The sequence below is a fragment of the Panthera uncia genome, assembly GCF_023721935.1.
Source record: "Panthera uncia isolate 11264 chromosome A1 unlocalized genomic scaffold, Puncia_PCG_1.0 HiC_scaffold_17, whole genome shotgun sequence".
NCBI lineage: Eukaryota > Metazoa > Chordata > Mammalia > Carnivora > Felidae > Panthera > Panthera uncia.
The window spans coordinates 126,962,460-126,989,161 of record NW_026057577.1 but is presented as its reverse complement, the minus strand read 5'-3'; the positions used below and the strand labels follow the sequence as shown (position 1 = coordinate 126,989,161).

At 36.0% G+C, this 26,702-nt stretch overlaps 1 protein-coding gene across 3 annotated transcripts in view; it reads right to left on the bottom strand.

Moving 5' to 3' along the window:
* Positions 1-26,702, bottom strand: part of ZFR (zinc finger RNA binding protein) — an 84,849-nt gene that overhangs the window by 51,535 nt on the left and 6,612 nt on the right. For 2 of the 3 annotated variants that reach the window (XM_049648229.1, XM_049648227.1), the window contains exons 3-7: positions 14,230-14,253; positions 12,481-12,763; positions 10,712-10,856; positions 8,300-8,518; positions 856-1,103 (exon numbers count right to left, since the gene is read on the bottom strand). In XM_049648229.1, the coding sequence (XP_049504186.1) occupies positions 856-1,103; positions 8,300-8,518; positions 10,712-10,856; positions 12,481-12,763; positions 14,230-14,253 (919 nt within the window). The remainder of the gene's footprint in view (positions 1-855; positions 1,104-8,299; positions 8,519-10,711; positions 10,857-12,480; positions 12,764-14,229; positions 14,254-26,702) is intronic. The other variant, XM_049648228.1, reaches the window with a different exon arrangement.

Genomic DNA, 26,702 nt, shown 5'->3' with positions numbered 1-26,702 from the left:
TCAGGAAAAAAACAAAATGGGGGTTGGGGGGGGGCATAAAGATTTTACTTTATGCTTTACTATACTTTACTTTATGCTTTACTTTATGCTTCTTTAGTTGGTATTTCTGAAAAAGACACTTCCCCACATCTTTCTTGTTTCCAAAGTTCCTATTCCCTCATGGAAGATATTATATAGCAATAGTAATATTCTACAAAGCATATACAAAAATCAGTCTTATTAGAAATGTTACCCTGCAAACTACAGATTAGAAAAAAATTTATTTTAAGAATTTTTAAAATTCAGAAAGACAATTTTCTTCTGCTATTTATATGCTCCAAAAAAGTAGCACACTTGACAAAGTCCTCTCATCTTTAATGCAAGTATGTAAAGCTGAATTCTCTCTATGGTCATCCTTTTTCAGGTGTAAAATTCTATCCATACACTCAAAATGGACCTCAAAGAAAAGCTAAGGAAATCAAGAGCCAACTGTGTTAAGCAAGCTGTGGATGCGAAAAGAGAAATAAAAATTCAATCTTACCCCCAACCCCAATTAATCTGAGTGTAAGGCTTCTAAGTTAAATTTAAGTTTTACTTTAAAGAGCAAAGTATCTTTACGGAAAAAAGTACAATTTGCCCATTTTTCATTAACATTCATAATCACTTTTAAAATTTCTTCTTACTAGAATTCTTATGTGTCAGTACAAATACTTCCTTGAAAATGACTGTTTAGGAAAATATGTATGTGTTAGCTAAAAGCTAACAGGAAAGAAAATGTAAACCTTCTCTGTAAGCATAAGAGTTAGAATATCAACCATACTTAACTATCAAAAATACCCATTGAAGACTCATGGTAAAACATACAACGTTAAGTACCTGTGGTCCAGCACAGCTGATCTTACAAACATCACAATAGTGAATCTGGGGTGGTTTGGGAGGCTGTTTTGGTTTCAGTTGTTTATTTTGGAATGGTGCTTTTTTAGTAAAGGTGGTCCCTGTCCAGGCAGCTGTTGCAGCAGCAGCTGCTGCTGCGGCCGCCGCCTGCTTCTGTTGCTGCTGCTGCTGTTGGTAGTAGGAGGATGCAGCTGAATACACTGCTGCTTCATAACCTGAATAAGACGTACCTTACAAATAAAATCAAACAAAGATTATGTTAAATAATTACAAAAGGCCAAGTTAAATGTCATGAATTTAAATTCAATAAATTCCGCCAATATAGGTAGGTTTACGTGTGCATATTTACAAATATGTATCTCACAAAACCTGGAAAAATCTTTATCTTCCTTTTATAGAAGTCAATCAAGTTTTTAACTCAACACATGCCAGGCGTTACAGAGGCATAGAAAAAGTTTAAGATTTGGTTTTTGCCTTCAAAAACATATAGTTCAGTTGGTGGGCTACAACAGAGTGATAAAGTTACATGGTCACGGAATCTGTTAATATTTCTCCCAAAAGAATTCCTCTGAATACAATTTGGGAAGGGTTGAATTTGAGGAAGAGTCTGAACTAAGATACTAACAGGAAAAAAAGAAACTCATGAAAGTAAGATTTTTATATACTTGATGGCTAAGAGAATAGAAGAAATAAAAGAACAGAAAACACACCAAGATTTTGAAACCCACTGATTGACTGATGGGCTGTGCAACTGATAAAACCAAGTGGCTGACAGAAGCTGGTTTGGAGAAGTAAGGTGAATAAACCCTAGCAGAAGTTTGTGATATGGAACCAGAGTTTAGATGAATATACAGGACAACAGACGGAAGATTTTGGACTTAAGGACCAAATACACCGTTTTTCATCCTCCAAAAGAGACAAAAGCACTATATTTTCTGGTTGAACGTATGGATTCTATCCATGTCCATTGTTCAAAGTCTAATGAATAAGCACACGAAGCTTGTTACTGACATAAACATAATACATATACACATGTTGTTTATGTTCAGTGATTTATAGACCTAAAAATCTATAAAAGTTTTAAATTTGACAAAGCTGCTGTATAAAATGACCTCAAAACTAGAAAACTTACCCCCTTTCTAAACTAAGATCTCTGGAAATTTGGTGGACTCCCTATTTACCCCATTACAGTAAGACTTCTTTTTTCTCTGAAGTGGAAATGAGTGGAAAAAGAGTCATGTAAGGCTCAAGAAAAAGATTCCTGGTTGCCAGGATGGCACAGAAGAACTACTTGAGGAAAACTGAACTTTTGATGTCTCAAATGCAGACTGCTTTATTGAAGAAAAAAAAAAAATAAGACTTTTGACCCACTAGCTCCAAGGCATCTACACGCAGGGAAGAAAACATTAATTAGAAAGGTGAGGATTTTAAGATGCATGGGAAATCAGAATCATGGCATCTGAAACTGGAAATATCTAGAAAAGAGACCAAATAACTTGCATGAAAAGGCTTCCTAGAGCTTTATTGTCAGGTTATTAAATTACATAAATGCTTCTAAAGATAGAAAGTGTAGTAGGGGTGCCTGGGTGGCTTTAGTCAGTTGAGCATCTGACTTCGGCTCAGGTCATGATCTCACAGCTTGTGAGTTCGAGCCCCGCATCTGGCTCTGTGCTGACAGCTTGGAGCCTGGAGCCTTCTTCGGATTCTGTGTTTCCCTCTCTCTCTCTGCCCCTAACCCACTCACATTCTGTCTCTGTCAAAAATAAATGAACATTAAAAAAAAAAGAAAGAAAGTGTAATAAGAGAAGAAAACATCTAAAAATAAAAGTAGGGAGAAGTAGGTAGGTATATCAATACTAAGAATATGATCAGATAAAAAAACAATTAGAAAACAACTGATGTAGGGGCGCATGGGCAGTTTCGTCAGTTAAGTGTGTGACTCTTGATTTCGGTTCAGGTCATGATCTCATAGTTCATGAGATCGAGCCCCGCGCCGGGCTTTGTGCTGACAGCTTGGAGCCTACTTGGGTCGGTCGCTCTCTCTCTCTCTCTCTCTCTCTCTCTCTCTCAAACATGCTCTCTCTCAGCTAACATGCTCTCTCTCTCTCTCTCCCTCAAACATTTTTTAAAAAGAAAGAAAAAAGAGAACAACTGATGTAAATGACCAAGGGAAAACCTATATAGATCAATAAACTCTTTTCTGGTCAGTTTTACCAATGTCCTTTGTTATTTAAAAATGGGATAGAAGAGGGGCACCTGGGTGGCTCAGTCGGTTAAGTGTCTGACATCAGCTCAGGTCATGATCTCACAGTTGGTGAGTTTGAGACTCACGTCGGGCTCTGTACTAACAGCTCAGAATCTGGAACCTACTTCAGATTCTGTATCTCACCCTCTCTCTACCCCTCCCCAGCTTGCTCTCTATCTCTCTCTCAAAAAATAAATAAAAAACAATAAAAGAATTTTTTAGGAATGTGATAGAAAAATATAATTAAGTTCACAGCCAAGTATCTTCAAAATAATAGTTTAAATATCACTCTTAAAATCCATTAAATTGTCTAGTTAAAGCTACCTTTAGATTAAAACTGGCTAGGACCATGATTTTTGTATGAATCTTTATAATAGATATTTTCTAAATAACTAGCTGTTATATACAGAAACTGTAAAAATGCCACTTAAATGTAACCTCATGAATTATGTATCATAAAGTAAAAAACAGGGTAACAGCAACAGCATACTACAATGCTGGATGACCAGGACTTGCAGTTTTTTGCTTTTTTTTTTTTTTAATTGAGAATCCACAGTATGACAGGCAGTTTTCCAGACACAGTGAAGTCTCAAAACAGGTGTGTTAAGGCAAGTATCTCCTTATTTGACAGATGAGAAAACTGAGGCTAAGAGATTGTGAAATACTTTAAACACTGAGTTATCTAAACCACAAAAATAACCAGGTTAAGCTTACTATTTACAAAATAATCTCCATCTGTACACATGTAGTCTAAAACTAATAAAAGGCAAGCTTAACTATAGCTTACTACTTAATCTCCTATGAACACTTGCAAACAATCGTACATTTCTTGTAAAAGCACTGTAGAAAAACAAATATAAGGCTGCATCTTTAAGTAAAAGCTCAATTTTTGAGGGCTAAGACAGTTTCAATTAAAAAGTACTCTTATTTAAAATGCTTATCAATTAGTAAGTTAAATAAGCTGAAATTTTAAGTGTAAGATATCACAAACAAAAACATACCACTTCAGTAGAAAACTCAGCATGCTACAAGTCACCATTTAGTACATACCAATATTCTAGAACTCATCTTAATGACACCAAAAAAATAGCTAACCTAAATTGTAGCTGATATAAAACTGCATATACAGAACTTAGACACCCTAATAATGACTCTTCTGGATGACAATTTCACACTGTGTATTATTGCATTTTTTTCAAGTGCATACCCTTCGACACAACAGGAATTTCTAGGAATTTATCTTAGGAAAACAACGGACAACTACACAAATCTTATCATACAAGGATTATTTAACTCAATGTCGTTCTTAGCTTTTCCCTAATACGAAACCAAGCATCCCAAGACACAAACTCTAAAATCTATATAGTACATCCATACAACAAAATATCACGCACCCCTTAAAAACTACGTACTTCTAAACGTAGATTTTGATTTCTAAATACTATATCAGAAATCACAGCTCCTTTGTGAAATAGCTGATTGTGAGACTCGGGCAGGAAATGCTTTAAGTGTATGTATCAGCAATATCTTACTGTGCCAAAAACGAAATAGGGGCTCAAAGAATAACGATGCCAAGTCCAAAAGGCTCAGGAGCTAGTTTGAAATGGATCCCATTGGCCAAATTTGGGAAAATGTGTGCCTCAAAAAGAAAAAAGAGAATAATGGATTATACTACAATGAATAAAAAAGAATGAGTCCACAGTAATACTAAAAAAGAAGGAATAGGGGACTCTTCCTTAGAGAAGAGTGCTAAGAATCAATGTAAAAGGATTTTACATCCACCATCATTGACCTTGATTCAGTTAAGAGATTTTCAAAGGATCTAACACCATAGAGTGAAGAGTAGTTGGGTAATAGGCCCATAGATTACTCGGTTACTTACAAAGTGAAAAACGTATCCTTAAAATGGAGAGATCTGATAGTCATTATACCTGGCTGGCATCACCAACACAGAATTTATAACATTACTTATGTGCTCTTGATATGATGAGATACAAAAGTTCACTTAGGTAGTTTTATTGACTAAAAAGCTGTCATAATCTAAGCATAAAGAAAGAAAAATCCAGATTGTGGGATATTCTATAGGACAACTGGCCTGAACTCTTCAAAAATGTCAAGGTCATGAGAGACAAGATAAAAATAGGAGATTATTCTACATTAAAGAAAACTGAAACTAACAAGGTATAACAACCAAGTACAATCCATGCTCCTTGATTAGAATCTGAATTTAAAACGAAGCACATGGGTGCCTGGGTGGCTCAGTTGGTTAAATGTCCAACTTCGGTTCAGGTCATGATCTCATGACTTCTGAGTTTGAGACCTGCGTCAGACTCTGTGCTGACAGTTCAGAGCCAGGAGCTTGCTTCGGATACGGTGTCTCCCTCTCTCCCTCCCCCTCCCCACCCAAATAAATAAACATTAAAACATTAATGTTAATTAAAACATTAAAGAAAAAAAGAAAGAAAGAATAACTTAAAAAAAAAAAAAAAATGGGGAGCCTGGGTGGCTCAGTCAGTTAAGCACCTGACTCTTGGTTTCGGCTCAAGTCATGATCTCCTAGTTCTTGAGCTGGAAACCTGCATCAGGCTCTGGCTAACACCACATAACCTGCTTGGGATCCTCTGTCTCCTTCTCTCTGCCCCTCCCCTGCTTGTGCACATTCTCTCAAAATAAACAAACATTAAATAAATAAATAGATAAGTAAATAAAGCAATAAAACAAAGTGCAAACACACCAAACACCTAGAAAGCCCAGCCATAAAAGACACTTGAGGACAATTAAAGAAATTAGATAATATCCATATTCAATTTCGTTTTATGATATTTGCATTTGGTTATGTAAAAGAATGCCCTTATTCTTAGGAAATACATGCTGAAAAATTCTAGGCAAAGCACCAGGTCATCTGCAACTTGTAAATATGCTGCTGAACCATTTGAAAATGTGTTTTGATAAAGCAAATATGATAAAATATTAATTGATAAATCTAGTTAAATGGTATATAGTACACTTGTATTATTTTTTCAACTTTTCTGCAAAATTAAAATTTTCTAAAATAAAAAGTTGGGGAAAAACAAATCAAAAGGATGATATATTTTAATTTAATGACATGAAAGAACATTCACAATGAGAAAAAAGCCAATTAACAAAATAATATGCATTAGACAAATTCCTTTTTATAAAAAAAAGGTATATACTGTATATGTATATTCCCATGAAGAAAAGACAGACATGCACCAAAATGTTAATGGCAGGAAGTATCTAGGAGTAGATGTCCAATGATTTAATTTTTTCTCCTTTTTTATCTATAGTTTCTAGTTTTAAATGTATTTACATGTATTATTCATGTAATATAGCAGTAAATAAAAACAATTAACTTCATCCTGTGTAAGATTTTTTCAAGCAACTGAGACAATGGAAGAAAGAAAAGAGAGGGAGGAGAACATGTAAGAGAGAAGCAACAATAGGAAAGAATACTATTGTACTCCTGATTTTGCTGAAGTTAATGTGGACATTTTAAAAATATGTGCCAGGGGCACCTGGGTGGCTGGGTCAATTAAGTGTCCAACTCATGATTTCAGCTCAGGTCATGATCTCACAGTTTTGAGAGTGAGCCCTGCATTGGTCTCTGTGCTAGGCATGGAGCCTGCTTAAGATTCTCTCCACCCCCCCACTGCCCCTCCCCCACCACACACACACACACCTTCTTTCTCAAAAAGAGAAAAACAAAACTTTAAAATGTGTCTAGTCAGATTCCACTGAAATAATTCCATACGCAGTTATAACTTATTAATCAGAGATAAAGAGAGGCAGAAAAGTTGTATCTTGGCAATCCTAGGAATCACAGACCTAGGAATAATAACATTTCCTCACTCCTAATTCATTTCTGCATGGTTGCCACAGTTAACTTAAAACCTGCTCCTACTGCTCCTGTTCTTAAGATTTCCTCTTTGGCACCCTTTTGGCCCATAAGACTATAACAGAGCCTACAAGGCTTTTCACGATGACATTTCTAGCCTCATATCTTGAGATTTACCTTGTGTATCCTGTATTCCAGCCAGAAAAAAAAGGTTTTCCTAAATACTCCATGTCTGCCTAACTCACCATTATATCCCTAGCACCCAGCATAAGCATTTAATTTTGCATAGGGTAAGAGATTAAAAAAAAAAACAAAAAAACAAAAAACTCTGAAAAAAAAAATTTTTTTTTAAAATTCTGTAGTTAGTCTTCTAACACCAAGCTACAACAAAGTATCAAGAAGAACTAAAATTGCCCATATTGCTTTAAATCCTCCATGGAACAAGATGGGGGGTATTAAGAAATAAACTGCAGAACAAAACAAACCATACAGTAATGCAAGGTTACAGATCTACAAAAAAGCAACATGTCATTTTTTTTCCCCCAATACAAAAAGGTGGTTTTATTAAAGCACGGGGACAGGACCTGTGGGCAGAAAGAGCTGCCACAACATGATTTTAATCACTGAAACACTGCAAAGTACCTCAGCTAGAAATGAGAAAAGCAGTGGACATAAGTAAGATTTTAGTGATTATATTTCTCTCACTATAATGATTACTTAAGGAAACACATACTTTCCTTAATAAGATAATAAAAAAAATATATGATTATTTAAGGAAAATAAAGCTACTCTGTCCTTCTAAGAGACATGTGTTACAGAACAAACTTATGGATGTTTACAAAAGCTACCTAATATTTTCAAGATTACTTATTCCTGATAATAAAGATAAAGAAACAGCTCCCTGACACAGCTGAAATAAATACAATTTGTCAGTGGTAGTCCCTGAATGTCAACCTTAAGTTTTCAAATTCATTTGGAAAAGTCAGGGAAAAAAAAAATGACCACGTAAAATACTAGGTGTTATTTTCTCTAACTGCAATGCTAGGCCCAGGACTCATGACTACCTTTCAAATGCCCAAAGAGCATTTTATATTGTTAAAATCTCCTAGCTTAAAAAAAATAAAAATAAAAAAAGAAACAAACAGTAACACTACCACCAACAAAAATACAACCTAGGGTATGGTCTATTTGTTACATTATGCACATATAACAACAACTATCAATTAATTCAATTCTGGCTACTGGGAGGAAGATCATTCCATAAAACAAGGTAGCTTCTAGTAACTTATTTGTTTACTCATTTAAACACAGCTTATCCATCTTACCAGAATAAGTAACTGCCGTGGTACTGTAAGTAGCACTCTGGGTATAAGATGGCACCACAGTAGCTGCAGCTGCTACTGGCTGTACGGTGGAAGATACAGGATAAATGGAGAAAGTAGTGGTAGCTGGACTTGGTGTGGCTGGTTTTATGGCTGTCACTTGTCGAGTCTGCTGGGCTTGTGTATACTGAGTTGCACCTTGGCTATAACCTGCTTTGGGGGCTAAAATGGGAAAGAGACATCAGAAAATTAGAAGGGTGTACCTTGATATTTTTTCTAATTTTCAAGGATATTGATAAACTAAGTATAAACATCAACTGTAAATTTGATGCTAGCAGCTTTTTCTTAGCACAAGCGTTGAAATTCTTACTACCAATTAAATAACACATCTATATAAATTCATCTAATATCCCATTCTCAGATGCTTTCTATATATTTCCAAAATGGCATTCTGTCCAAATTTACAACTAACTGAATAGCAGTACTACTTAAATAACGTTTTTAGAAAAGGTGTGTGTGTGTGTGTGTATTTAGGCTAGTCAGTCTAATTTGAGCATTATGCTTAATATTAGGAATAGCGAGCCTCAAATACGTATTTCAATTCACAATAAAAATTTCATTGTTTAATTACGTCAACTTGTTCAAATATACTTAATCACATTTTTATTAATTCATCCATAGTGAACTTCAGTCTAATTTCAACTCATAAGGTAACACTGACTTAAATCTTCAAATGTCCAATGGCTTGAGTGCAATTGTTCTCAAATGGCTAATATTCAGGTTTCTGCTGCCTTTGACCATGTTCAAAATATTTATTTTGCTTTAAGAATCTTAGGAACCTTATGTTTTTTGTTTTTTTAATTTTTTTTTTCAACGTTTTTTATTTATTTTTGGGACAGAGAGAGACAGAGCATGAACGGGGGAGGGGCAGAGAGAGAAGGAGACACAGAATCGGAAACAGGCTCCAGGCTCCGAGCCATCAGCCCAGAGCCTGACGCGGGGCTCGAACTCACGGACCGCGAGATCGTGACCTGGCTGAAGTCGGACGCTTAACCGACTGCGCCACCCAGGCGCCCCGAGGAACCTTATGTTTTAAGGTTTTTTTAAACCGTATGCTTTAGAAATCTTAGGAACCTTATTATTAAGCCCTAAATTAATAATTAATCATTTATTAACAACCATTAAGGCATACAAGTCTAATTCCTGATAAAGGCCCAAATATCAGAGGGCCAGTACCTTATGCTTAGTTTAGTAAAGGCACCTTAAATAAACAGCAGTTCAGTTTATAAAACTGTTATCTACATGTAGTATGAAACTTGATCCACACAACACACAGATCAGGACATTTTACAAAAGGAAATTAATGTCCAAGAGCTAAATGACTTACAAGTCACATAGTCAATATCAGACCCAAGACTAAACCAAGGCTCTTCTGACTCTTAAATACAATCTAACTTTGATAATTAACTAGGAAGTTCACTACAGATCAGTGTACTCACAAATCATTAGAGAACAAACTATAAGAAAAATCAGTCATAACTATAAAAATATTTGTATACCACTTTTAAGAGACTCATAAAAATCTGAGAACTAGAAGTACCCTAGAGAGATCTGGATCAACTACCTCACTTACTAATAAGAGAACAGAGACGAAAAGAGGTAAAAATCACTACCCACATTAGTGGTAAAGTCAGTACTAGAGGCTAGTCCTACTTTTTCCTAATCCAAGGTTCTACCCACACTCTCACAGTCCTTCAAAAACAATTAAAATAAATGAACTGTTTAGTTTTCTGAACTCAGCTGTTTTTAAAACTTTTCAATTCAATCTCTATTAAAAAAATCCATCTTCAGGGTGCCTGGGTGACTCAGTTAAGTGTCCGACTCTCCATTTCAGCTCAGGCCATGAGGTCACAGTTCTTGAGATCTATCCCTGTGTGGGGCTCTGCACTGACAGCACAGAGGCTGCTTGGGATTCTCTCTCTCCCTCCCTCTCTGCCGTTCCCCCCAGTTGCACTCTCTCTCTCAAAATAAATTTAAAAACTTAAAAAGGTGGGGGGGGGGCCTCAAAGGGTCTCCACTGGTTACACAAAGGCAGGCAGCAATATGTTCTGAGCATCTCTAGTGAAGATAAGAATGTGGCCAGAAATTATCACCATAACTCCTTTTGTACAGCTTATTTCACAGCAGGAAGAGAACTGTAAGAAAAGGGCATGATTAGGATTTGTCCCCATGGCCTTCTCTCTTTGGTACTCAAAGGCATTACAACAACAGAACAGAGAACAAGGCTAAAACCTGCTTCTTTTTAAGTAATGTAACACAATGAGCTTAGATGAACTCAAAAGGGTACCTTCATTAAACACAGTGAACAATTTATTTTAGTAGTTTTCAATGAAACTGTATGCTAATAAAACCCACCTGTCTGATAGTAGGTTTCAGCAACAGAAGGCTGAGGCTGGGCAGCAGCTGCTACGGCAGCAGCCGTTGCTGTTGGCTGTTGGTAGTACTGCTTACTATCATAAGCTACAGCAGGAGCGGTGGATCTTACATACGAGTACGAGTCCTAAAGAAAGGCAATAAAAGAAAGTCTTCCTGTAAGTGAAGTGGCAGGAAAAAAACCCAACTCTACTATATAAAAGTGTAATAAAGGAAAACAACTAACTACAGGCCTATGTATAAGAATCAAATTCAAAACAAAGGGCAATCATTTTGGACTTCAAATAAGGTCAAAACCATTTCAAGCAGCATGTTTAACTTTCACATCAGAAAAAAATCACTGAAGCATTTAAAAATAATGCCTATCTTTAAAAATGGATCTCATAGTAAAGACCTCCTGTGTGTTCTAAGCTTTGACTGCTCTGGCTTTCTTTTCATTCTTTACCACTATTAACAACATGATGAGTAGCAGCTTCTGGGTGGAGAGGAAAGGGGAACTCAGGTTCCAGGAAGAAAGAACACTGTATATAAGTCTCCAAAGCAGTGAAGATCAAGGTGAGCTGGGTGAACTCTGGCACTGCATAAAGTGAGGAGGGGGGATATGCAGGTGGAAAGGCTGAAAAAATAGGCAAGGCCCAGAAAATGATGGGTTGCATACACCCTATTAAAAACAATGGATTTATTATATTGTGTCTCTGGACATAATAAAAACAATCACACATGGCAAAAGGATTTCTGAGTTTAGTAACTTGCCCAATAGTAACAGAAAATACTAATGTTATGATTCACATGTCAATTCATTACTGAACAAAATAAATTTATATACTTTAGAAGGAATATAGGAAAACTAGGCAAAGTCCAGAAGGATCTGAGTTTAAAAACAGATCCTAGGGGAGCTGGGGTGGCTTAGTCAGTTAAGCATTCAACTCAATTTTGGCTCAGGACATGATCTTGCATGAGTCTGAGCCCTGTGTAAGTCTCTGTGCTGACCCTGCTTGGGATTCTCTCTCTCTGTCCCTCCCCCACCCCCTCCCTCAAAACAAACATTCAAATCAATCAATCAATCAATTAATAAATAAATAAATACAGATCCTAAAAGCAAACAAACAGAAAATGGGTTACTAAAACATGAGGACCAAATTTAGTAAGTAGTAATTTAGTGTCATAACAAACATAGTACTACTATAAAAGGGAATTAGATCTTTGGGTCCCCAAAAGACTGAACCAAAAGCAACTAAATGAATAAGAGCAGTCATCAATTTGTTACATAACAAGAAAGAATACCTTGAGTGGAAGAATGTACAGGCAACAGTTTTCTGTCCTTGTTAAATTTCAAGAGAACACTATGTAACTTGTTTGGCCTATATAGCTTAGGCTCATGGTTCTCAAAAGAGGAGACACAGCTTGTGTTCCAAATGGATGAATAATGCCATAATACAAACAAGGAGCATCTTCACTATGTCTTCATTTTTCTGAAAACCTTGGTTAATATTTAACCAGTAATTAATGGAAAATATTTTTAATTAAAGCAGACACAGATACAAAATGGAGTTGAATGGACTCAGAGGAATTACTAACATAAAACTCACTGCAAGGATGCCCCTAAATTACCTATGAACACACACTCACTTCATCATTACAGGTAGATTTCCGAAGACCCAAGTTTGAAAGCACTGGCTTGGACACTGTATCACACACTATGGCCATTGAAACATGTATGTCAAGACTACTGGAACCAGTAGTTTTCTTACCTGGTAGTTCTGTGTAGTAGCTGGGGGTGGTGGTGGTGGTGCTTCTTGTTGTCTCTGGGTATAACCGTAGTCAGTTGCTGTATGTGCAGTGGGGTAGCCTCCATAAGCAGCAGCTGTTGCAGCAGCTGCAACAGCTACTGGAGCAGGCCTGGCAACTGCAACCGTGGCGGCCGCTGGTGCATAGGCAGCAGTAACTGTGTGAGCAGCTACTGGAGCCTGATGGACAGTGTAGCTAGCAACTGTAGTTGGATGAGAGTAGGCTACACCCGAAGCTGGCTGCTGGCTATATTGTGGAGTAGAAGAATAAAGATAATACAATTTAGTTGTAAAATCTAAGCATTTAATAAAATACAAAGCACATTTTCAAGAAATTTAATCACGGGCTACAAAACACCAAGTATTTGAACTCAATAAACCTCCTAGTCAATACCATATTTGTTACTGTTGTATAGTTTTTATTCCTTAATTTTAAAACATTGGACAGTCACACATACTACACTTAAGATCATGGACCATATCACAAAGCAGGGATGACAAACTGGGATAAAAAGCAGTACTAGGAAGAAAAGAAAAACTGATGAAACTAGGAATTTTAAAAAATATTTGTAAAGTTCTTTACTCTTGTTCTATAGTTAAAAAAAACTCTACAAAGAAATCATGTTAAAAATATTGAGTTCTAACTCCAATTACAGAAAACATTTAAAGGAGAAACTATTACTTATTTGACATAAGAAATACTTCTGATACCCTAGGGCAGTACTTATCAACTGGAGGAGATTGTGCCCTCCAGGAACATTTGGCTATGTCTGGAGATAATTTCTGATGGTCAAATTGCAGAGGAGGTGGTGGTGATTGATGTGTGCTACTGGCATCTAGTGGGTAGAGACCATTGATGCTGTTACTTATCCTACAATAAACAGGACAACTACCCACAACAAAGAATTATCCAAAGAATGTCAATAGTGCTGAGGTTGAGAAATCTTGCTCTAGGGCACAAAACCTACAATGGACTATCTATGATTTTAGATAAATTACCCAAGTTACAGGCAGCATTTCGTTACATACATTTATTTTTCTCTTAAAAATGTAGCACATGTTGCAAAAGAAGACCTAAGTCAGATGCTTTTCAATCATAACCATTTAAAACATAAAGAGGCAAAAACATTTTTCAAAACTGTAGATCAAATAAATTTCCAGCTAAAGTTCTCAGAAAAATGTTTAATTTTTAAATTGAGAGTCTATGTCATATAAAACCAAGGCTTACAGATGTTAGCACATGAAAGTGTATTTGTTATTCTAATACACTTAGAATTACACTTAAGTTTTATTATCAAGGCAGAAATGCCTTCTAAAAAAAGGAAAGCCCCAAGTTATTTTAGCTGACAGGTTTTAGATGACCGTAAGTTTTAATATGAGCCAACAAGTTAAGAATAGCTAAGAAAAAAAAATACCCGACGTAAGCTGAAGCTGCACTAACAGAGTGTCTGATTCACAGGTTATAGTACAGGATATTCTTCACTGGTGTGCACAATACCATACAAATATGGCATACAATTAAAATTTGGGGCCATCACATTTTAACCATATTAGGGAAAACACTGATAATTATAATGTATTCAAAGGGAATCAATATGAAACTTATAAGTATGGGTATTATTTCACATAAAAAGTAGAGGACCTGGGAACATTCAGTCTAGAAGAGATGACTGGGGAAGATATGAGAGCTGCCTTCTAATAGAAGAGACTTACTCCATGCTGCTCCAGAGAACAGAACTAGAACCAATGGATGGAAGGGTGGCAGATTTCAGCCCAATATGAAAAAGAAAAAAAAACAAAAACTTAGAACAAAGTCCAAAGAAACTCTTATAATTTATATTTGGAAGAGGTTTTCCACATTTTGATATTAAAAATAGCTAATAATTTCTACATATATGACAACTGAAAGACAGGAAAAGGGAAATTTAAATAGTGGAAAATTGGTTTGGGATTGACATTTTCTATGGATAATTCCACAGCCTTAAGAAAAAAATGCCAATAACATATTATACTTCTTCAAAATTCCTAGAACTGAGAAAAAGAATTATATTTAAAATATAAATACACCAGTTCTGTGAAACTTATATTTAACATTTACTGATAAAATTTCACACATTCAGACTACACTGCATAAAAGGGGTTTGTTTATATAAAAATTTAGATAGTCTTGGACTCCTATACAGTTTCCATTCACCCCACGCTATTTATCAAAATATTTGTTCACACTTCTTGATCCCCAAAACTTGTCCTACAGGACAAAAAAGAGAGTGGGAATAGAATAGGAACATTAAGTCAATTTGACTTATACTGCCTCTGATCCTTAAAAGACCCTGTGACTAAGAAAGGGAGGACAATATGCTCTGGTTTAAGCCCACTGTCCCCTCATAATTATTAACAGTACTCTCTCACACCCATGTGTCTTGGCTTGAACAATAAATCTTATAATCACCCTTCCCAGTAACCATATAAAAAGTATGTCAATACCTTTAGCAATTATCATAAAGTACATGCCTAGGGCTGCCTAACCCAAATGCTCTTAGCCAGATACCTACCTATCATCTGGGCTGAAACTATATCCTCTACCAAAAGCATCATGATGAACGATGATCTAGTCCCAATTCCCAGGGGTTTAAGGGCTAGGGCAGCTGTCTGCTGTTCAAAATAAAGATTCTCTGGTTATCTTAAACCCATCTGGGAAATTCTTTTTCAACTTGAAATATCCTTAGAAAAACTGCCTTTAATGTGATGTATATGACCAGCCTGGACCATACCAATTCAATTAAATATCTACTGGCTAAGTCTAAGTAAGTAAATTTTTAAAAATTCAAGTTCAAATTAGTTTGAACAAAATTAGTCTTAGGTCGAAATATTTTAAACCAAGGATTGTGCCTACTTTGGAGTGTTAGAATAAAAGGTCTTAAATTATATCCCTACATAAAATTTAAGGCTTAATGGTCATTAATTTTTAAAAATAAAACTGGACAAGTAATTAAGAACCCAAGTCTTGTAATAAAAATTTATTTGTGAAATGAGAAGACTTTCATTTTCATTCAGAAGAAGCTTCCATTTAGATAATATCCTTTGTGAATAAATTAAGTCTAATAAACTTCAGTTAGTTTTAAACCAGAACAAACTAAATAACCACAAAACAAACATATAAAAATATGTGTAAGCAAGGTTATGAAATACTTGAAGAATCAGACATAAAATGGAAAGGTATTTCTCTTGGGGGTTGAAAAATAAAATATTTAGGGAATTATTAATATTAAAGAGTAATGGCACTTTTTATATTCTTGGACTTAAACTGGAGGTTAATGGCCAGCTCTCTCCCCTTCCTTACCAGAAAGTGAAACCAACCAGAGACCTTACCACAACAGACAGCTGACCAAAATCACCAGACAGTTGGAAGAAAGCCTACTATAAACTGCAAAAGAAACAGGATTGATCCAAAGAAAATGAATAGCTCAAGGCAACAAACAAGAATTTAAAAAACTCTGATTTATCCATAAAATAAAAACTTTACACTCTGGTAGAAGATAAAGTTGAGGGATACAGACAAGATCAGAATATGAAAACTAGAAAAGAGAAGATAATCTAGGAAGTCCAATATCCAATTGGAAAGAATTCTGAAAAGAAAAGAAAAAAGCAAATGAAAGAAATTAAGAAATAGTATTTCCCATTCTGAAGGGAAGCATATATTTTCAAATTTAAAGGGACTACAGAGTGCAAAATTGAATGAAAGAACTACATCTAGAGACATATAACATTTTACAACACTTCAAGGTTTAAAAAAAAAAAAAAAATCTTTCAAGTCTCCAGAAAGAAGAAAAATAAGTCAGCTGTATACAAATAAATGAAAATCAGACTTTTACTGATAACACTAGTGTCTAGAAGACAGCAGACTGTCTTAAAAATTCAAGGAAAGATGATTATTAATACAGAGTTCTGTACCCAGCTAAACCATCAAGACAGAATTATTTTTTTTGACATTCGAGAACTGAAAGAGTTTACTACCTATACACCACCCACCCCCCTCTGAAGTAACTAACATGAGGATGTACTTCAATAAAAAATAAACCAAGAAAAAAAAAAATGAGATCCTATAAACAGTGGATCCAAATCCAGGAGAGAGGAGAGGCCAGGTCAGCAGCTGTGCAGCAGACCGACACAGGCAATGAGCTTAGACTGTAAGTAAAAACAGTATAGAGGCCTCCAGGAGAGAAATGTCCAGGAAAACAGGATTGGACAAAGGACAGTATACCAGGAGCCTGGAAAAATCTTAAGATACAATCAAGGCACCAAAAAGATGGGGGGGTGGGGAGGGTGGTAATGAAAGGCTTCAGCAAATATGAAATTGCTCAAGAAAGGCATGATCCTGGTAAAAGACACCACAGTTAAGCAATCGGTAGGATGTAAAAAACAAACATCCATTTGAACTTGAACCTAGGAAGATTGTTCTATTAAGTGGCACAGGGTTGTAAAAATGGAACAAACATATTAGAAATGATAATCGTACACCACCACCACTTGGCTCCACAGTAAGTACTACTATTTACAATCATAAAAGAATAAAAGTTTTTGCATTAAAGTTTCAGAATCAACCTAAATTACAGAAGACAAACTACGATTACAGAATATAACATAAATGTTAATCACAAGTACAACCACAGCTAAGTTGGGGGATGGGGTGGGGAAAGAGGGAAAGTAAAGCACCAGAGTTCCAAGATTCTTTTCTTAAAATAGAGAGTACTGAGAAACTGACTACCTTTGATGGAATGGAGTGTTGAAGTAAGAGAAATAGGCATATCAATGAATTTGGAAGGAGAAATGAGAAGCATGAGAGAGTATGTACTAACTCCTGACTGTAGGAAGTCAAAATATAATGCATAAAAAGTTGATAAATTAAGATACAGAGAAGCATATGATTTCATGATATGCAGGTTAGAAATAAAACCAGAATGCACTAAAAGTAAGGGTCTCTACAAAGTGGAACTGGGAAGAAGGGAGAAGGAAAATAAGGGAATTTTTTCATTAAAAGCCCTTCTATACTATTTTATTTTTGATTACAGTATTATTACAATAGGGGGGAGCATGAAAGTATTGGAATAGAATTCTCAAACTGGCAACTTGAATAACCGATGAACCACCCACCACAAATTTAAGATACTCCTAATTTCTACATTTCTGGCCTAACCTATACCCAACCGTGAGCCCATTTTTAGCATTTGCAAGTTCCATTAGTATGAGTTGGCTATTATACTAAAGTTATAGTCACTACTGACATTAAAACAACTATGTGTACCAATGACTTGTCCATATAAGTGGCATCTGGTAACAGGGAAAACATTTCTATACCTCTTTTTTTTTTTTTTAAGTTTATTTATTTAAGTAATCTCTACACCCCACATGGGACTCAAAGTCACAACCCTGAAATCAAAAGTTGTATGCTCTTCAGATTGAGCCTGCCATGCTACTCTCTATACTTTTTAATCTCTATACAAGTGATTTTCAAAATGTGATCCAAGGACTACTAGGATCCAGGAGGTTATCCCTTTTTCAGTTACAGATTGCTTTCATATAATTTAATCCAAATAATTTATTGCTTTCATATAATTTAATCTAAACAATTTAATAAAAATCTCTGTAAAAGTGTGAGGTAAGGCCTCTTGTCTCACTATTTTGGGGGGATAGTAATCTAGTTATTTTTCATAAAGAAATTTGGGGTTAACATGTGGTCATTTTCTTATTTTAAAATGACTTAATAATTTTAAGTTTGTACTTATTTTGAGAGACAGAGCAAGCAAGGGAGGGGCAGAGAGAGAGGGACAACAGAACCCCAAGTAGGCTCCACTCTGTCAGCACAAAGCCCGATGCAGGGCTAGAACTCTCAAACTGTGGGATCATGACCTGAGCCAAAACCAAGAGTCGGATGCTTAACCGACTGAGCCACCCAGGTGTCCCAATAAATATTTTTTTTTTTTAATTCTAAGACAGTAAATATAACCCAAATAAACAAAAGCTCTTTGGGGTCTTCAATACTTGTAACTGCTTGAGGGGTCCCAAAACTGTACACTTCAAGAACCACCATTTTATCATAGAGCATTAACTTAGAGTCTATAATGGTATTCATCATTCATTTCCCCACTCTTTAAATTATACCTTTAAACAAAAACATTTCCTTCTATTCTGTAACAGGGAAACAGTTCTCCAGGAAAATGAGCAGTGCACATGGTCAGAGCCCTATATCTGCTGCCTACAGCTGCAATAACCCTATCCAGGGCTCCAAATCTCCCACTTTGCCTACTGTGCTGCTCAACAAACATCATTTTCTGTGTTAGCAGACATGAAAGGCATTGGGAAGCAATGGCCTAGAACTCTGGGACTCCCACGAGAACCAGCACAGAAGGTGAATTAGGAAAAAATCCATTACCCCCACTTCTTTTAAAGATTTTTAAAAAATGTTTATTTTGAGGCATACGTGGGTGGAGGGACAGAGAGAAGGAGAGAGAGAATCCCAACAAGCAGGCCCTGCCCTGTCACCACAGAGGCCACACGTCAGGGCTCTTGGGGCTGGTTCCTACAAACCATGAGATCACAACCTCAGCAGAAATCAAGAGTTGGACACCCAACCAACAAAGCCACCCAGGGACCCCCATTTCCCCTTTTAAGGGAAAATTGTAAAAGAAACTTTACTATCTCAGCCTTGGCTCTGGGGAAAGGGGAAAGAAGTCTCCCCTGACAATTAATCACAAGCCAGCCTTCCCCTAGTTTGGGCTCTGGAATGCACATTCTCTAACTAGGAACACTCCAAGCTAAGAAGTTCGTTGAATGTATCTCTGGGCTGATAGTGCTTCCAGATGCCACAAAACACATTTTCCTCTCTAAATGCTACAATGTTCCAAGAAACAGGAGCTCTCAATAAAAACACAACAAAACCCACAAAGAAACAAGTTACTATGAGCAAAGAGTTTGCAGAATAAAAAAAAAAATTTTGAAAAGACTAGAAGTATTAGAATTATTGGATACAAAATATAAAATAAGTACACTAAAAAAAGTAAAAGAGACTATCAAAACTAAGACCAAGGACCAAGAAATTGATCAAACACAACCAGATGAATTTTTAAAAGAACAAAACTTCCAGAAACAAAATACACTATATATAAAAATTATAATCAGGAATTTAGAAAGGCATTACATAACTGATTAGACATGGCTGACAAAAAAAAAATTAAACTTAAAATTGTCTCCAAAATTACTTAGAATGGACAGAGACAATGAGGTGAAAAATATTAGAGGTTAAAAAATCAGGAGGAAAGAACAAAAAGTGGTAAGTTACATCTAAGTAGAGTTGCAAATGGAGAAAAAGGAAACACACCTAAAATGAATGTCTGAGATTTCCTAAAATTAATAAAAAAATAACAATCCTGAGATTCAAAAGCCCCAACAAAGAGAAGCACTGAGGGAAAACAATTTGCCTACAGAGCCTAAGTGGTGACTTCTCAATAATGAGAAACATGAGATTAAAAACACACACAACACACACACAAAATGTTACCAGTAGACCCATATTTAAGGACATTTTTAAAGATTTCCTTTAGGAAAAATGAAAATGATCTCAGAATGAATAAACTTATGTTTAAAAAGTGGTAAATATAGGGTGCCTGGGTGGCTCGGTCAGTTAAGCAACCAACTTGTGGTTTCAGCTCAGGTCATGATCTCATGATTCTTCAGTTCAAACCCCACATTGGGCTCCATACTGACAGTGCCAAGCCTGGTTGGGATTCTCTCTCTCTACCCCTCCCTGCTCGTGTTCTCCTTCTCTCTCTCTCTCTCTCAAAATATATAAACTTAAAAAAAAAAAGTGATAGAGGTGCCTGGGTTGTTCAGTTAGTTAAGCTGCGACTTCAGCTCAAGTCATGATCTCTCTGTGAGTTCGAGCCCCTCATCGGGCTCTGTGCTGAAAGTTCAGAGCCTGGAGCCTGCTTCGGATTCTGTGTCTCCCTTTCTCTCTGCCCCTCCCCCTACTCGCACTCCCTCTCTCTCTCTCTCTCAAAAATAAACATTAAAAAAAATTTTTTTAAATGGTAAATATGAAAGCAAGTTTAAATAATCACTAATATGGGGCACCTGGGTGGCTCAGTTGGTTGAGCCTCTGACTCTTGATTTTGGCTCAAGGTCATGATCTCATGGATCGTAGGTTCAAGCCCTCCACCCCCCTCTGCCCCTCCCAGACTTGTGCGCGCTCTCTCTCAAAATAAATAAATAACTTAAAAAAAAAAATCACTGACTGGGGCGCCTGGGTGGCGCAGTCGGTTAAGCGTCCGACTTCAGCCAGGTCACGATCTCGCGGTCCGTGAGTTCGAGCCCCGCGTCAGGCTCTGGGCTGATGGCTCGGAGCCTGGAGCCTGTTTCCGATTCTGTGTCTCCCTCTCTCTCTGCCCCTCCCCCGTTCATGCTCTGTCTCTCTCTGTCCCAAAAATAAATAAAAAACGTTGAAAAAAAATTAAAAAAAAAAAATCACTGACTATATAATTTTGTTCAACAATGACTAGTTGTGGGGTTAAAAAAATCTAAAATATTGTATAATAATGGCACAAAATCAGGAGAGGATTAAGATTAAAGCATTTTATAGGGAAGCAAAAATAACAAAAACAGGGAGGGGCAAAAAACAGAAGAGACTCTTAAATATGGAGAACAGAAGGTTGCTGGAGGGGTTGTGGGAAGGGGGATGGACTAAATGGGTAAGGGGCTTAAGGAATCTACTCCTGAAATCATTGTTGCACCATGTGCTAACTTGGATGTAAGTTATAAAAAATAAATTATAGAAAGTTTTTTAAAAAAAAGGCAAAAAAGAAAAAAAAAATAAAGCATTTTAAGTCCTTATATTGTTTAGGAGAGTAAAGATAATGATTAACTTTGGACAGTGTGAAATATCCATATTAAATTTCTAGAGCAACCACTGTAAAACAGAAACAATGTTTAATACCTGATGTTGTAAAAGGAATGAGAAAAAGTCTCAATCAAGAAAATGCAGACTGCTTCTGTCACTCACATTATTAAAGGTGTTTTTTTTTCTCCTCTGGAAAACATACTCTGTGTGTGTGCATTATTTTTAATTTTGGATAAAATGTCAAATTGATTGATAGACAAAATGTTTTTTTCTTTTTCATGGCATTCAAAATACAATTTGATCTTTTCATGAGTCCAAATTTAATGCTCAACATTGTTGGACTTCTCTAAATTTTCCAGGTCAAATTATGGCATTTTATGTATCTACCAAAGCACTAAGAGATTTTTCTCTTTCTTTTTTTTCTAACGTTTTAATTTATTTTTGAGAGAGAGAGAGAGAGAGAGAGTGCAAGCGGGAGAGGGACAGAGAGAGAGGGAGACACAGAATGTGAAGCAGGCTCCAGGCTCTAAGCTGTCAGCACCGAGCCCAACATGGGGCTCGAACTCACAAACTGTGACATCATAACCTGAGCTGAAACCAAGAACTGGACACTTAACTGACTGAGCCACCCAGGTGCCCCTGGCACTTTTTATATTTTTGAAGTCATTTAACAAATTATTTACAGAAGATTAAGGGATAATAAAAACCTATTAGAAACCCAAATTTTTATTCCGTATGTTCTTGGTTTTAAAACAAACCATGTTCCCTGAGCCTAACTGCTCATCAACTTTTATGCACAAACCACAACATTTCTATCTCGTAAATGTGGAATCCAGATTTCAAATGTATCTCCAATGAGTTCTAATTTATTACTTCTGGCTCTTCTTCCTGCACCTGAACTGTCAAAATACAATGCTTAAAAAGTTTTTTAGAACATTTGATGGCTCCTTTTTTTTTTTTTTTTTTTTTTTTGAGAGACAGTCATCTTCTTTGCGCCATACAAACATTTTCAATTTTAAGTCTGGAATGATCAATCTAATCAATCTTTTCCTTTCTACATCATCAACTTCCTTCCGATTATCTTTGAATACATATGTACCTTCAGTATCTGTCCACTGATGAATCCTATCCAGTAAATTGTGATGCATAAACATTACAAAAAGATGAAAGAATTCTGCCACATACACTTCTAGCAAATTGAGATGTTGAAGATCTTGTCACAGAATATTATGTAAGAAGTCCTTCCTACTGACTGATTAGATGAGAATACCATATTTACTTTTTTTTTTGAGAGAGAGACAGGAGAGGAGAGAGAGCAGGGGAGGGGCAGAGAGGCAGAGAGGCAGAGAGACAGAGAGACAGAGAGAGAGAGAGAGAGAGAGAGAGAGAGAAAGAGAGAGACCCAAGCAGGCTCTTCACTCTCGGTGCAGAGGCCAATGAGGGGCTCAAACTCACCAACCATGAGATCATGACCTGAGAGGAAATCAAGAGTCATATACTTAACCGACTGAGCCATGCAGGTGCCCTTACCATACTTACCTTTTAATCCTTAGAAAAACTTGATTTTTCACTCACTGATTCCTGACTTAAAAAAAAATGTCATCTAGGATATTGTATCTAAAGATTCTTAATCTGAGATTTTGCTTTTACAATCAATGTCACTATCATTAGTCTACAGTGATCCTGTTTTTTGGCATTCATGCTATTTATCTAATAATTGTCAAATATTTTCCTGTTAATTTTCTTTTCTTTGCCAATATGCACAAAGTATGAACAGCTTGGAATCCTCAACTGTGCTGAAGGACAAAACTAAAAGCCAACTCTAATGGTAGTGTCTCTTTCTTTCATATTTCTTCAAAGATGCAAAGATGAGGACAATGCAATCAATGTCCTCCAGTTATTTCACTATTGTACTACCCTTCTAGGTGATTCCAACATTTCTCCATTTTTCTATCGTATTAATCTTTCTTAGTGTAGTTGGGAATAAGTGACAAGAGGAAATAATTCCTAGGATGATGAAACAGCAAAATGTTTCAAGACATAGAAAAGTAAAATCACTAAAATCCCATATGGTAAATCTTAAGACTTATAAAAAGGACCCAATGGATCCATACAGTAATTGCAAGATAAAATGAATTTTACTCCACTTTTAAAAATTAAGCAGATTTTCTTTGAAGACCTCTAAAAAGGAACAAGTCATGAAATGTCAATCCTTTTAACTGTTTATAAATAGAACTGCTCAAAAAAGAAATTCACCAACTATTAGGTACAATAAAAGCTGATGGATACTATAAGGTAATTAAACCAAAGTGCCTTGTAACTTTCCAAACTCAAGAAAAAATATTCTTCCTTATTTCACAAACACATTAACATTTCTTCAGTTAAAGATATGAATATTCACAGTAAGTAAAATGAAAAACAAAACAAAACTAGGGTGCCTTGATGGCTCAGTCAGTTAAGTGACTGACTCCTCTGATTTCAGCTCAGGTCATCTCCTCACAGTTCGTGGGTTCAAGCCCCATGTGGGGCTCTGCGCTGACAGTGTGAAGCCTGCTTGGGATTCTCTGTCTCCCTTTCTCTGCCCCTTCCCTACTCGCTCTCTCTCAAACATTAAAAACAAAAACACACAAACTAAAAATAGGCTCCTGATATTTCAGATCAATTTTTTATTGTCAAGTGTTTTACAAACTTACCAGGAGTATTTTCAGTAGTTTTTTGATTTCATAAATGTAGATAAGGAATTATAAATGTGTACAATAAGATACTGAAGTCCTCAATAAAGCTAGGATAACCAGATATTCTCAAAGTAATAGACAGCCAGTGAAGATTTTAAGCAGAAGAGTGGTGTGACTGAATTTACATTTTATGATGAGTATTCTGTTTACAATAAAAAAAAAAAATGGTTTGGGATGTGTACGACTGGGAGAGTGAGAGAAGCTATAAAGCCATCTTCATAAATAACAGCACTTCGCCCTCATCTCGATGATTATTGTTTAAAAGGTTTTTGTGTTGTTTCCTATCAAAAAAGTATTAGATTTCTTCAAATCTTTTTAAGAACATTCTTTCCCATGTAAAACTGATTACCATATCAATGTTAATGCATTTTATACAGCATATATTTTCCCAGAAATAAAAAATATATTAAAATTTTTATTTTCACTTAATTGATCTTCCCAATACTTTAAGCCCCTTTGATCTCTAGGGCCCTCAAGAACTTATTTGAATACTAAATTAGACCATAAAACTTTTTCAGTTTGTTTTTGTTTTTGAGCCCCCAGGACCAAGGTCCAAGGTGCGTGGACAGAAATGCAGGTTTCTAGCAAGGACTCAGGACACAGGGAGTGAAGTTACCCCATCCACCCTGCAGTGAGGCTGAGAAGCTGGGAGAAGGCCTTCCCCCTTCCAGGAACTCTGTGCATGCCCTACTTATTTCTTTCTCTGGCCTTACCTTAAACACAGATGTTTCCCAAGTTTGTAACCATGGCTTTATTTTTTCTATTTTTCTCTCATTCGTTCAAAATTTTTTACTAAATGACGTACGCCAGCCATTGTACTTTCTCTGGTTTCACCCATGCTCAACAACTAAACAGGGCATCACTACCATATGAATGATATCCAGATTTACACTACCAACCCTTATCCCTTTCTTAAGCTCCATTCCAAATGTCTACTGAATATAATAGCTAACACTGATGGGGATGTAATATATGCCAGGGACTGTTCCCAGCATTTTGCAAATACTATGTCATTGAATTATCAAAACAACACAATGGAGAATGTAGAAGCCTCCCAGGATGCTGATAATGTTGTTTTTGTTTTTAATCTGGATGCTGTTTACACAGGTAAAGTTTAGTATATGACAGTTCATCATGCTATACTGTGCAGTTTTTCTATATGTTGTACTTCAACACAGAACTTTCTAAAACTCTCAATCCTCTGAAGAAAGGAACAATATTTTCTCCAGTTTAAAGATGAAGCTTAAATATCAAAAGACTGCCCATGGTCACACGGCAAGTAGTACAGGGAACCAGGATTCACCTCAGGTAGTCTGACTTCAAAGTCATTCCACTCTCAATCATATCAAGCATCATACATTGCCTTCCTGGCTCAACACATTTCCTTTGTCTAAAATGATCTTCCCTCAATTTTCAGAATGAAAGACCATGGAAGTGCATCTCAAACTCCATAGTGAGAATCCTCCAATTCCCCATTTTAGTATTTCATTTAAACTCAAGTATGATCATTATCATGGCATGGTTATTTGCAGGTATATTTGTCCTCCCACAGGACATCCCACAAAAGCATAAACTCCTTGAGTACAGAGACTGCACATATATATTGTAGATATTCATTAAATATTACATGTTACTCCCTAAAAATGTATTTTAATATACATATTATATAGGAAATATTTTTTAAAGCCCAATGTAATCTTTATTTTATTAGTATGTCCTCTACAAGCCTGAATTAAAGAGCTGCACTGCACATAGCTTTCACAGCACTAAGAAATACTATACTCTGAACAGTGACCCTAATTCTGAGGAAGGAGTGCCAAGGACAATTTATGGCCAAGCATAGTGGGTGCACTGCACACCTTCAATCATTTAGCTAAGTAATTCTAACATACTTTGTCAATTACCACACTTATAAGCCCAAGGCCTGTCTTCTAATTAACATGATGGTGTACTTCTGAAAACTAATTTGGCTGATTTAACGAATATGTCTATTTAAACAGCTATACATTATAATCCAACTGCTCATAAGCATAATTCTATCTCTGGGATCTCTATTTTATTCCAGTTATCTATTTGTCTATCCCTGTAACTGATTAATATGACATTCTCCTGTTTAATAAAGTTTGGGTATGTGATAATACAAGACCTTCCTTGTCATATCTTACAAGACTGTTATGACTACTTTTGGACAAACACTATCTCCATTACCAACATTAGAATCTCTTTATCAAGTTAACCCCCGTCCCCCAAGACTGTTGATTTTTATTGGAATTGCATTATATAGATTACATAGAAGAAAGTTGATAACTTGATGGTATTTTTTCACTCCACGGACCCAGTCCATCCTCATTTATTTATGTATTCTTTTATGGCCTTTATATCCTAATGTATTTTTTTCCTTAAGTGTTTTGTAGATCTCATTAGTTCTATTTCTACTTAATAGGCTTTGTGGCTATATAAAAAAAGATTTATTTTGAAATTTAATAATCTAACACAATATTGCTGAAACAGAAAGTTACCAATTCCTGCCTGATTATAGATTCAGAAAATTTGCTAAGTAC